Source organism: Panicum virgatum, chromosome 2N, assembly GCF_016808335.1.
Source record: "Panicum virgatum strain AP13 chromosome 2N, P.virgatum_v5, whole genome shotgun sequence".
Classification (NCBI taxonomy): domain Eukaryota; kingdom Viridiplantae; phylum Streptophyta; class Magnoliopsida; order Poales; family Poaceae; genus Panicum; species Panicum virgatum.
The window spans coordinates 60,155,545-60,168,513 of record NC_053146.1 but is presented as its reverse complement, the minus strand read 5'-3'; the positions used below and the strand labels follow the sequence as shown (position 1 = coordinate 60,168,513).

The following is a 12,969-nucleotide window of genomic DNA, read 5'->3' as shown; positions in this document are numbered from 1 at the left end:
CCAGTACCTAGAGTCCTAGAGGATATTGTACTCCATGTGATTTTGAAAGGATGCCGCACATCTTGCAATTTTTCTCTCCCTTCGGTTTCATGAGGAGGATAGTCTTCAAGTATCTGCTCGCCTTTAACGCCTAATCTATTTAGCGTGTGTTCGGTTGAATATAATGCACCAAATGATTATGCATGCATGGATGATCCTAGATGGTGTGGTTCAGCCAATTTTCTTGAACCATGTGGTTCACCACTCTTACTTAGTAGATAATTATTGATATCTACCATTTGATGACAAACTAAAGGAGGTGCATTGTTGCATCCTTTCCATGCAGGTGCTCGCTCTGGACATGGTTTCTAAAGGAGGTCTTTTATAGCGCACAATACTACCACTTGGTATTATCTGGTATAGAAAAGCCACTGTCCATTAGTAGAGATAAGATAGTATTATTATCCCATGACAAAAGGAGGAGAAATTGGGCCATTTTTGTGAGAACTAATCAATGGACATGTTCTTAAGAATTTATGCCCTCTTCATGAAGCACGGTGCAAACGCTTAGGCCTCCTCCAACGACCTTGACAATATCGTCGGCCAGAGGGAGAGCTGAAAGTTAAAGTAAGGTAAGCTTCTTTTCAGTTTGTACCCCGGTTCAGTCTATCCGCACTCGTCATACTCTAAATTCATTTTCTAAAAAAATATTATATCTCATTCATCAATATTCTCTCATCTATACTCAATTTTTCCGCACTCGTTGATACTCTATACTCATGCTCTGTATCAACGAAAGTTCGGGACTCACGCGTCATACTGATTTCACGTTTTCACTCTCTCTCTCTTCCCGTTCACTCTCTCCCCACCCCGGCTCCCCACCCATTCCCCTCCCTGCTCGACCTACCCTTCTCCTGCTCGATTCATGGCAGCGGCGGCGGCAAGCCGAGCTTCGCCCTCCTCCTCCCTCTCCTCCCTCCGCCGGAACTCCTCTGCTGCGCCTCCCTGCCGCGTCAACACGTGCTCCCGCCCCGTGCGCCATCGCGCACGTCCACACGAGAAGAGGGCAGCACAGAGGTGGTGGAGGAGGAGGGGCGCGGCCTGCGCGTTCGCCGGAGCACGCGGCGCGGCGGCGCAACGGAGCTGCGGCGAGGTGGAGGATGAGGAGGGGCGGCCATGGAGGTCGCGGTGGTGCCGAGCCGGGCCCTGCACGCGCGGCCGGCCTCCTTCCCCCTCCCCTGCGCGCGCGGCGGGACCTTCCGAGCCTTGCTGCCACGGAAGGACCGGCGGGCGGGAGGGGCGGGGGTCCGGTATGGCGGCGGGGTTCCGGCGCGGCGAGCGGCCAGGGCGGCCGGGGGCGGGGGTCTGAGGCGGCGAGCGGCCAGCGCGGGCGGTGGCGGGGTCCGGCTCCGAGTTCATGGTGACGGCGGCGAGCGTGCAGGGCAGCGGCGGGCGTGCGGGGCCGCAGTGACCGTGCGGCGGCGGACCTCCCTCGCCGCGAGATCCGCATCGGGCGGATCTGACTGGGCCGGCGGCGCACAGCGACAGCAGCAGCCCCTGCGCGAGCGGCGGCGGCTCGGGCCGCGGCCGCGCACGGGACGGGAGCTGTGGCGGCGTGTGGCGTGGCGACGGCGGAGCGTGCCGGCTCAGGCCGCGGCGGCGCACGGCGAGGCGGGCCGCAGTGGCGCGCGCGGCGGCGAGGTGGGCCGCGGAGGCGAGGCAACGGCCGGCGCGGGCGTGGGCTGTGCTCGGCGGCCGGCACGGGCGTGGCCTGCGCAAGGGCGGCCACGCGCGGGCGGCGAGAGCGGCGGGGCACACGGGGAGCAGCGCGCGGCGGGATGGAGCAGGGGCTGCTGCACGCAGCGGAGGCCAGCATGGTGGCGTCCCCTTCCTCTCCCTCTTCGGCGGCGCGACGGCGGGCAGTGGCGCGTCACGCGGCGACACACACGGGCAGCAGCGTGCGGGTGGCCTTGATCCGCGCCGCACTCCTCCCTTCGAGGCTGCACCGCCGCTCCTCCACGCCACGGGCTAGATCTGTGCGAGCGAGGACGGTGGCAGTGATGGTGGCCAGAGCAGCTGCTGCTCCGGCGGCGGCGGCTGCCCTTCCATTCGGAGCCCCGGCGCGAAGGAGGGTTGGTTGGGACCAGCGGCGGGAGGAGTTGATATTGTATCGTCCGTACATCGCTGGAAATCCCGTGCGAGCGGCCGTCCGCAACAATACCGTCCCTCTTTACAGTACCCGAGTACCTGGTGCAGGGATTTTTCTGCTACACCGGTACTGGAGGGTGGCGTACCGGGTGCTTTAGCGCACCCGGTGCGGACAGCCACACAGCACTCTGATAAGCGTGTCATCAGCTAGGGACTAAGTTCAGTTTCTACCCTTGCTCACACAACACTCTGATAAGCGTGTCATCAGCTAGTGACTAAGGGGGTGATTGGTTGGCTTCCCGTACGAGAGAGCTAGGCCACGGCTGGCCAGGTCCGGCGCATGCAAAAAGATGACGTTTGGTTGAATGGACTAATCCAACCAGGCCAAATAGAGATCATGATTGGTTGTCTGAATGAGCAGGCACCAATGCTACTTTTATACACGCTCATGCGCTTGCTGCGCTCGCGCGATCTGGACCCGGCAGATATGGCCGATTCTCACGTACTCTGTATGTTTCAAATTATAGGTCATTTCAAAAATTTTATAGATTTAAAGTTTTTTAAATTTGATCAAATTTATATAACAAGATAATAATATTTATGATACCAACTAAATATTATTAGATTCTTTGTCAGATATATTTTCATAGTATAACTATTTGATGTCATAAATCTTTGTGTTTCTCTTTATAATATTAGTCAAACTTTGAGATAGTTTGACCCTCCAAGATTTTTTGGAATGAATTATAATTTGGAACGGATGGAGCGTAGCCACGGAGGGGCATTTGCACGCCGAAAGCCTGGGCCGGTAGCAGATGCACGCAATCAAACTGTCACTCACTGCATCCCGAGATACTGAACTGCGACTCGCAGGCAACCAATAAGGGCCTAAAGAACCGTTAGCATAAAATTTTTTTAGGGAAAATACCTGTTTACACTCTTAAACTATCGTAAAAATCTGATTTTTAACCTTAAAATACAAAATCAGATAAGATAGGTCATTCAACTATCGAAATCGGGCAAATTTGGCCTTTAGGTGGTTTTGTATTTTTAAGAAAAAATAAAAAATTCTAATAAGATATAAATCAAAACTAATTCATTTTAAAATAGAAAAATATGAAACTAGTAGCAATTTTTTTTTTAAAATGTAATCCATCTATTATTGTTCTATTTGAATCTTATTTATTCAAAAATAATAGGCATAACTACAAGTAACCAAATACGATGAACATAAAAAATGGATTCGAATAAATGACAGTGCCAATAGATAGGCTACATTTTAAAAAAAAATGATACCCATTTTATATTTTTTTGACTTAAAATGAATTACTTATGATTTTTTTAGTTTAAATTTGAATATTTTTAATTTTTATATAATGGAAAACCACTTAAAGGGTCAAATTTGTCCGGTTTCAATAGTTGGATGGTCTATCTTATCCGGCTTTGACATTTAAGGTTGAAAATCAGGTTTTTATGATAGTTCAAAGGTGTAAACTAGACTATTTCTAAAAATTTGTTATTTTGTACTCCACCACGTCAGCTCAAACCGGCGGTACCGCCGGCCGTTGGACACGGCCTTAAACACACCATCCCTATAAACTCCTGCTTGAGACTGTAGTCGAATATGTTTTGATTTTGTAGATTTCATTGTTTTTAAGCCTGTATTGTCGAGCGGAGGTACGGTACGGTACAAGGAATCTAAATCGTAGCACACATGCCAAGGCTGCGTTTCAATGAAAGCAGTGTGTGAGGATAACAGTTTGTAATTCTGAAGTTTAGCATGATCTCCTGACTGAACTACTAATTAGAACATGTTCTCGGAGAAAAGGCTATTCATCAGTTCATCTCTGGAGTCTGGACAGCGTGGTCGACCATAGCAGTGGCACAAGCCGATGTCAACCGAAATATTTTGCATCAACTTGACTACTTGAGCATATGGGTTCTTCATCCACAGACCACATCTGACAATCACTCCTTGTTTGCGAGAAGAGGATGCCTTGTGTCGTCCCACTTGTCTAATCTTTTCCTCGCTTCCTCAACCTACATCCAGATGAGCAAAAAAGGGAATAAGTTATTGCAAAACAAAAGGGCTACTTTCGTTAATGCCAAATTCAGAGAAGACCACTAGAGAGCCCAAATGATCATAGAAACATGAACTGGGTTACAATAAATAGCTCGAAAAATGCCGCACAACCACATAACCTAGAAGAGACCACTACTAGAAAATAGTCCTATAGTACCGGGTGGTGAGACCCTTAGGTACCGGTTTTCTGCGTATCCCGGACTAAAAGTCTGGATCTTAAGTATAAGGTAAAACAATCGGTACCTAAGTCTCCCGTCAAAGAAAAAATATTAAACCTGGGATTTGCACGTGCTTGAAATAACCCGTGAAGGACCTTTAGGTACCGGTTGGTACCACCCGATACTAATGTAAAAATTACCACCCGGTACCTATGGAGAGCCTTAGGTACCAGTTGGTAGGCTCATTCATAGGTTCCATCCACCCCAAAAATACCGGTATGAAGATGAACCGTACCTAAGCTAGCATAGGTACCCGTTCATATTCATACGGGTACTTTTGGGTGGATCTAAGGCGTTTTCTAGTAGTGGACCCCACACGCGATATATATTTGACACGGTTTCCCAGGACTATGCTGATCATCATCCATCAGAGGTTCCTTACCTCCTTGTTCCAGTCGGTTCTCAACGTGATCCAGATCAGAATAAGTGTTTGGATCACGGTGCCCCCTATCACGCCTCCCCACAATCCCTGCAATGTAATCCGTATCAGATTATCAGAATAAGCTCTGTTCTCACACTTGCAGATGGTCTACGGACAAGTACTCATAACCGTTGTTCAGTCTCTCCCTCCAGGCTCCAACAACTGACGAGAAGTCAACTGAATATGGGCGGTGTGATTTTTACTATCTCCGATGGTAGAAAGCAGATTTAAAATGTAACATGTTCAGAATCAGCAGTACCTTGATTCCAAAGTCAAACTTGAATCCAAGAAGCACACCGAGGGGTATGCCGATGAAGTAGCAGCATCCAATGTTGATGTACGCTACCATCGCTTGCCACCCACAACCAACGGCCACACCTTCATGAGTACAATGAAACAATATTTAGTTTCAGTTGGAACAGCAGAACATCACTGAACTACTGAAGTATTCCATACAATTTGTTAGCTCAAAGAGTTAAAGGTGAACAATCTGAAGTTGTTTTTCCACTGAATCAGCACAAGCCAAGCTGAAGGCTGCTAAACACATTCAATCTACTAGCTAGTAAGCATTCCATAAGTCTGAACTCTGAAAATACTCCACTGCACTTAACAATCACTCCGATTTAAGTAACTGAGAATTGAGGATTAAGCCGCAACACGCTTGCTGAAACCTTACCTGACAACACGGGCTGGATCCCGCAGAGCAGGATGGTCCCAACGAGCAAGGGGCACAGGTCGGCAACGGCGCGCCAGACGACCTCGCCGGTGGTGAAGATGTAGCTGAGCTTGTCCCTCAGCAGGAAAGTGACGAGACCAGCTATTGCTGATACGAAGGCCGACACAGCGGTGACCATCCATGCAGAGAACGCGGCAGACCTGGGGTTGCCGGCGCCGAGCTCATTCCCTACCCTCACACTGCAGTGCACAATTTCTTCAGATAAGATCGAGTTCAGACAAACAAATTCTTGTTGATACGGATAAGACCACTTGAGATACCAAAATCTGGTAAAGTGGATTTATAAAACTTAAAAATTTGCTCATCTGATATTTGACACTCCAATTAATGAAGATTGTATAAGAAATTGCACTGTATTAGTATTGGTTGAAAACATCATCATGTGCCTCAAGCTATAGCAATGGGTGATTGGATGGGGTCATTGAATACTGCATTTCGTGAGGTTGGCTATGGAAGATGGAACTGAATGCCTAGTTTGATGACGCAGTTAGGACATGTGAGTTTGGCAACATCGTAGGAAGCTGCGCTGAACTGCTGAAGAGTGAAGACATGTGTCCGTACTGTACGGTGAGGTAATGCAGAATGTACTGTTTCATTTTCGGTGTGGTTTCTGTCGGTTAGGACATGGAGCAGGAGACTCGCTAAGTGCATATTGTACCCATAATATGCTGCATTTTTTTTCCTTTTGAGAAAATATGTCCCCAACAGGTGAGAAATATAGTGAGACGCACTGATGCAGGATGAAGTAACCTGGCAGCTGCATTGAAGCCCACAGAGACCATGAACACCCATGCCTGGATCGAAGTGCTGCAGACAAAATGATGAGCGCGTAAGTCCGTGGAGATTGAATGTTTTTCACAAGCCAACTGCTTTTCCGAACACGGAATGAGAACAGTCAGCAAAGGAAACAATTGCTTATCGTTACCGGAATTCAGAGCGCAGCATTTCAGTATTTGATTCAGAGATTCCAATTAAGCTCAGGATACTGAAAAATGAAGAGAGTCAGCAGCCATGTGGGTACCCACCAGACAGTGAGCGCGTCGAGCGCGACCTGCGGGTCCGGCAGCATGCCGGCGAGGAGGATGAGCACCTGGAAGTACCAGACCTCGAGCGCCAACATCACCGCCGACGCGATGGAAAGGCCGGCGAACCCCGGCAGGTCGGCGAAGGCGGCCCAGGTGAACCCGGCCCAAGTCTCCCTGCACCGCGGGCTCCACACGATGTACGCGAACTGGCCCAGGACGAGGCAGTGGCGGAGGACGCTGAAAATTTTAGGTGTGGCGGTGGATTACTAGATTATATTTAAATATTATACGGAAATAAATGTTCACAACAAAAATATGGTTTAGAAGTACCTCAAATGAAGAAAAACACGTAAAGTACGCATCAAATCAACAATTGGACCAAAGAAACTATCAAACAAAGAGAAAACATAAATTAGTAACGAAATATTAGAGTTAAAATATTAAATGTAATACAAGATACACAATTAGAGTATAGAGTTATACCGGTATATTTATTATTAGTTGCGTCTAGGAGACTTTGGCAATTGCATATTTCTATCTTTTTTCTTCGGAAAAGCCTTCTTGATAGATTCAAGATCAATTCCTTTAAATATCTCTCGCTCAATATACACCACCATCAAGTCATTAAGCCAACCATCGGACATCTTGTTCTGCAACTCAGTTTTAATAATCTTCATGGTTGAAAAGGCTCTTTCAACTGATGTAGTTGCTACTGGTAGCAGCAATGCCAGCTCAATTAGGCGATAAACCAAGGGAAATATTTCATGCCTCTTAAGTTCAACCATTTTCACTGCTAGGATTGCAAGGTCATAACAAGCTCTGAATGCCTCAACTCTTCTAACATGAATAATGAAGGTTTCTAATTGGTCTCTTATTCTTTTCCGGTCATTAAAAGAAAAATCATCCAAATATATATCCGTGAGGCGAGCAAGTTTATTCACATCAAAGTTAGAGAATGAATCTCTAGGATCAAGGCAAGCAAAGCAAGTAAGTAATTCCGATGATACCTCACTGAATCGATGATCAAACTCTGTTGTGATAGCATCTATGGTAGCAAAGAAAGTATCAACACAAAAGTAATGATCTTGAGTGATGTTGTTTCTCCCTCCTTTCCTTGATCTACCAAATCTTGGTACACTATCTTCCATATTTAGTATTGGGATATCATTTTCTTGGCAAAATGTTTTGACTTCTTCAAGTAGTGGCTCATAACCTTCGCTTCTCAAATTGTTCAAACGTGTTTTCACGTCAATAACCAAAGACATGGCCTCAACAATATTTTGATCCTTCTTCTGCAACAGATGAGTGCTTGGGTTTGTGCTACTGGATCCGAATGGACTAAAATAGCTCTTTAGATCTGAAATAAATAATCAAATTCACATTAAAGTAAATTAGTTTAAGTTCTCAATCCTATACAACACCCAAAAAACACTACTTCTCTCACCTCTTCCTTGTGCCTTTCTTTTCCCTTTTCTGCTAGAGCTTGGTTGTTGCTCCATGGAGCTTGAGCCGGCGGCTACCTTCCCTTCCCTAGTTTCTGCTGCAGTGAGTGAGTAATTCTGTAATTGAGATTTGAGAGTGACCAAGGGATGGAGGGAGAGGGTAGAGGGATGAGGGGATGGAGTACCGGATGCCGCAGCGGCGCTGCGGGGAGCCGGAGAGTGGGCTGCCGGCTGCGCCCGCGCCGCTGCAGGGAGCCGGGGAGGCGGCGAGACACCCAGGCACGACGCGGACACGGGGAGGCGCCGAGCCGGGATGAAGGCCGGAGGGCGTGGGCACCGGCACGCCACTGCAGCCTGCAACAGGGAGCCGGGGAGGCAGCGAGGTGCCCAGGCGCGTCGGGGCCGGAGGGGCGGAGGGCGAGGGCGCCGCTGCAGGGAGCCGGGATCTGGGCGAGGGCGTCGGGCGCGCGGTGCCTCGGTGCGCAGCGGGGACGACTAGGAGGAACTGACGAAGTTGCGGCTGCTAGGGTCAGGGAGGTAAACCGGACTTTTTTCATGGGCCGATGTATATTCCCACTATGGGCCGGGCCGAGGTATGGCGAGAGCCACACCGCGCCACACTGGGCCCTCCGCCACTGGGACGAGGAGCCACCACGTGAGGCTGAGCGTGAGCGAGGCCCCGAGCAGGCCCAGGCCCAGCACGTACACGGCGATTCAGCTGAGCGGCACGTGGAGCGCGAAGCTGGCCGCGAGGATGTAGGCGCTGGGCGCCACGATGCTCTGCGCCTGCAGGAACTTCTGGATGGGGAAGTTGGCGGCGTACGCGAAGATCTGCGGGGTGAGGCCGTACGCGAACTCCGTGGCGGCGCCGGCGATCTCCGGCGACTGGCCGAGCAGCAGCAGCAGCGGCTCCGAGAAGGCGTACATGGCGGCGAGCGGCACGCCGGTGGCCATGAGCAGCACCGTCGAGCGCTGCAGGTACACGCCCAGCATCTCGTACTTCTCGGCGCCGAACGCCTGCCCGCACAGCGTCTCCACCGCGCTGCCCATCCCGAGCTGCACGTGTGCGTACGTAGAGCTGTACAGTATATATACATATGGGTGTGCGTACAGGAATACGTACGCAGACTGTTGGAGTAGTAGAGTTCGTTGCGTTGCAGCGTTGCGTGCGTACCATGAGGCCGTAGGCGAAGACCTGGATGCCGTTGTTGCCGAGGGAGGCGGCGGCGAGCTGGACGTTGCCGAGATGGCCGCAGACGATCTGCGTGGTGGACGACATGACGATGAGGAGCATGTAGACCACCACGGCTGGCACGGCGAGGGGCGCCAGCAGCCGCAGCTCCAGCGCCGCCGCCGCCGCCATGCGCCGGAGCCATGGCCCGGAGCCGCCCTCGCCGGCGCCGGAGAGCAGCGCCTCTAGCCGGCCGTCGACGGCGTGGTGGTCACCCGTCCGACCCATCTCGATCGACTGGTGGATGGGTGACGGAGGGTGCCCGTGTGATGGGTGTGCTGCCGGCTGCCGCTAGCGGCCGCAAGTGCAAGCAAGATCTTTTGGTTCGTGCCAGTCTAGCTAGCTCGTGATAAGAATAAGATCATCCTTTGGTGTAACTGTGCCGTGTCTCGCTCGCGCTCGGTGACGACAGATCTTGCAAGCTTTGCATGTTTGGTGAGTGAGCGAGCGAGGACAGCCGCGGTAGGTGAAAAAGGCGACGCCGTTCTGACGCTCTGCCACGACGCTACAGCAAAAGGTGGCTGCTAGCCTGCTCGGTGCTCTTTTGGTCCAGCGTCTTTGAAACTGAAAGGGCATCACGAAGTGTGTCCATTTCTGAATTCAACAATTTTCGGCGTGTCCTCTGACCTCTGCTAAAGCTTGCTCATTTAGGTGCTCAGATGCCTCCAGTTATGAGAAACGCTAAAGATTTTTTTTTAAACTGACAAAAGTAGCGGGGAATCTTTGCTCTCTGTTTTTTTGGGGAAACTCCAGCACCAGCCAATAATATTTTCCTCTCACACCACTCCAGCAGCAGTCTCCAGCCAGCAGTGTTTTTCTCTCACACCACTCCAGCAGCAGCCTCCAGCACCAGCACAGCGAACAGGGTAAATCTTTGCTCTTGCTTGTGACCACGCACTGTCTGTCTGTCTCGGTGCGAGCTGCGACCTCGTGCATAGACCAGTAGGGCTGGGCATTTTTTTAACGAAAACACCGAACCGATCCGAACCGAACCGAATTGTCGGTTTTTCGGTTTTTTCGGTTCGGTACCGGTTTACGAAATTCGGTGATCGGCTTCGGCTTCGGTTTTGAGCGTGCACGCACCGAAAATGCCGAACAACCGAAATACCAGACCAGGGCGCAGGCGTGGCAGAGCTAACAGCCCAACTTAGAGCGGCCCATCTTGGTCCACGAAACATGTGCATACAAATACCCTGCCTCCAAAACTGAACCCTAAATCTTATCCTCTCCCAACGCAGCAGCCACACACAGGCTACCAGACCAGGCGGCGGCTTGGCCTTCCGCTCCGGCGCTCCCGCATCACGCGCCGTCTCCGCCTCTCCGGCCTCCCCGCGCCGGCGCTCCCGCATCACGCGCAGGCGCCCGGGAGCGAGCGGCGGCGTGCAGCAGCTAGCGGGAGCCACAGCCACTAGCGGGAGCAGCATCGGGCCGGGCGAGCAGCAGGAGCGCCCAAGCGACGGCGCACGGCAAAGTCGTCTCAAGCGGCGGGAGATGGCATTACGGCTCACGGCTGCAAGGCTGCTTGCATCTTTTTTTTTTTGAAACGGAACCGGCAGGAGAACTGCCTCTTATATTAATAAGATAAGGCTGCTTGCATCCTTATCTTTGTGTTGCTTGTTTGTGCTGCTTGTAACTTGGATCTGCTACATGCGCTTTGCACCCGTTCTGGTGCTTGTTTGCTCGTTGCGCTGGCTTCTTAGCTCCATTTGTGCTGGTTGCTCAAAGTTCAGTGAACTTCGGTAAAAACCGAAACCCGAACCGAAAAACCGATCACCGAACAGCTCGGTTTTTTATTTTGTGTAGCTCCGATCGGTTTCAATTTTTAGTAAACCGAAGTTTTGACACACCGATTAAACTGAACCGAACCGAACGTAACAAAAAAACCGAATGCCCAGTCCTATGGACCAGGGTGTGATCCCAGGCGCATCCTCACTCGCACATGCATCGGTATCAGTATCAGAACTAAGGACTTGCGCAGTCATATGGTTTGGCTTCTCTGACCATCTCCCTTGGTCTAGTTCATCACTGCTGCTGTACTGCATTGCTAGCTAGTACGAAAGCACTTCCAATTTTGGTCAAAAATACTAGAAGATGTTGACATAAGATTATCACATTTGAAACCCTTTTAATGGAGTCACTTTTAAAATATTCAGTTTGACAATATAAAAACCATATGTGTACATTTATATTGAAAAACCTGGAAGACTGATTATTTTTTTAACAATGGCTTCAAGTACATTAATTTTAACTAGAAAGTAGTGCGTTTTTTTTTATGTGTTACTCCTTCCGCTCCCAAATAAGTGACCCTTTTTTTCGTCTTTGAAGTCATGGATTCAAAAATTTAATGCAAATTGGACATTTGACTATAATTTATTTTTTATGTATATACTCTCTCCGTTCCAAATTATAAGGCATCCTAAGAATCTTGGAGAGTCAACATTTTTCAAATTTAACCAAATTTATACAACAAGATAATAATATTTACGATACCAATTAAATATCATTAGATTCTTTGTTAGTTATATTTTCATAGTATACCTATTTGATGTCATAAATCTTTGTGTTTCTCTCAATAAATTTAGTCAAATTTTGAGATGGTTTGACTCTCGAAAATTCTTATGATGACTTATAATTTGGAACGGAGGGAGCAGTACTTTTTAGCTTGTTATATAGCTCGTTAATGCACCATGCGAGGTTTGCTCATTTAACCGCACTATGATTATCAAAAATTTCCGTAAGTGCGCGCGATCGCTGGGAATAATAATCTAGATGTTCATTCTTCTAGGAGAGGCTGCCTCTTGTCCTCCCACTTGTTCAGCCTCGCCCTGGCTTTCTCCATCTGCAGTTCACAGTTCAGTCAGAATGCAGCGAACAACACTTCAGGCTCTTACACTGCCCGACGGCTATTAATGGCTATACTCCTAGCAGAGCATCGAGTGGCAGCGACCAGACCTCCTTGTCCCAGTCGGTTCTGAAGGCGACCCATAGCAAGATGAGCGTCTGCATCAGGGTTCCCCCGATCACCATGCCGCTCCAAACGCCCTGCATTTTACAATTCGAATCGCTTCTCAAGATGGCAGGAGTTCCTGTCATTGTCTGCCCGGGCTCCGTACCTTGGCGCCGAGGTCGAGGTAGAGGCCGAGGAAGACGCCGAGCGGCACGCCGAGTCGCCGACGATGTAGTACTGCACGCCACGTTCACGTACGCCACGAACGCCTGCCACCCGCACCCCACGGCCACGCCTGTTTCTCTCCCCCCCGACCCTGATTGCAAAATGCAAATTGCAGACCAACCGTGGGGCATCAGTTTGCAGCGAGCGCGGAGTAATGATTGCAAAGCAGACGGCGCGGGACGCGTGGCTCACCGGAGAGGACGGGTGTGACGGCGAGGAACGGGCAGAGGTCGGACACCGCGCGCGCCACGGCCTCGCCGCCCGTGAACAGGTAGCTCAGGCGTGGACGAATCGAAACATAAGCCAATCGAACGGGCCAGAGACAGGCGTGGATAACGCACCTCCGCAGTGGAGGTGCCCATCGCTCAGTGCACAGATAAAACACCCGTTCGAGTATGCAGAACTGAGGGTATGATATGGGAGTTGCGCTTGGTGTAATGTATTTTACCAGTAATTATTATGTTCTGTTCATCATCAACCCCGTATTTGATTCACACACAATTAATTACTACAA

General features: G+C 50.0%; 1 protein-coding gene across 9 annotated transcripts; it reads right to left on the bottom strand.

Annotated features, from left to right (window-relative positions):
* Positions 1-3,826: 3,826 nt before the first annotated feature.
* On the bottom strand, positions 3,827-9,751 carry LOC120661509 (protein DETOXIFICATION 40-like). Of its 9 annotated transcripts, XM_039940403.1 has the most exons (11): positions 8,238-8,668; positions 8,055-8,150; positions 7,618-7,967; positions 7,094-7,322; positions 6,941-6,997; positions 6,611-6,847; positions 6,336-6,392; positions 5,526-5,764; positions 5,109-5,227; positions 4,811-4,897; positions 3,827-4,167 (listed from the first exon to the last, which is right to left on the bottom strand). In XM_039940403.1, exons 5-11 carry the CDS (start codon positions 6,970-6,972, stop codon positions 4,096-4,098), a joined length of 843 nt encoding a protein of 280 aa, XP_039796337.1. In that variant the 5' UTR covers positions 6,973-6,997; positions 7,094-7,322; positions 7,618-7,967; positions 8,055-8,150; positions 8,238-8,668; the 3' UTR covers positions 3,827-4,095. The 9 variants fall into 9 exon arrangements, with proteins under 9 accessions (XP_039796337.1, XP_039796336.1, XP_039796338.1 ...); XM_039940402.1 differs by having other exon boundaries at positions 7,094-7,967; XM_039940404.1 differs by lacking the exon at positions 3,827-4,167 and having other exon boundaries at positions 4,880-5,026; positions 7,094-7,967; positions 8,238-8,678.
* Between the last annotated feature and the right edge of the window lie 3,218 nt (positions 9,752-12,969).

Excerpts from the sequence above, each read along its gene's own strand:
- LOC120661509 (XM_039940396.1), bottom strand. The coding sequence starts at position 9,511 with ATGGGTCGGACGGGTGACCACCACGCCGTCGACGGCCGGCTAGAGGCG. Across the intron at positions 6,833-8,698 it reads CTCAGCCTCACGTGGTGGCT|CCTCGTCCTGGGCCAGTTCG; the intron begins CCTCGTCCCAGT and ends CCTCCGCCACTG. Across the intron at positions 6,393-6,610 it reads CTCGACGCGCTCACTGTCTG|CACTTCGATCCAGGCATGGG; the intron begins GTGGGTACCCAC and ends TTTTGTCTGCAG.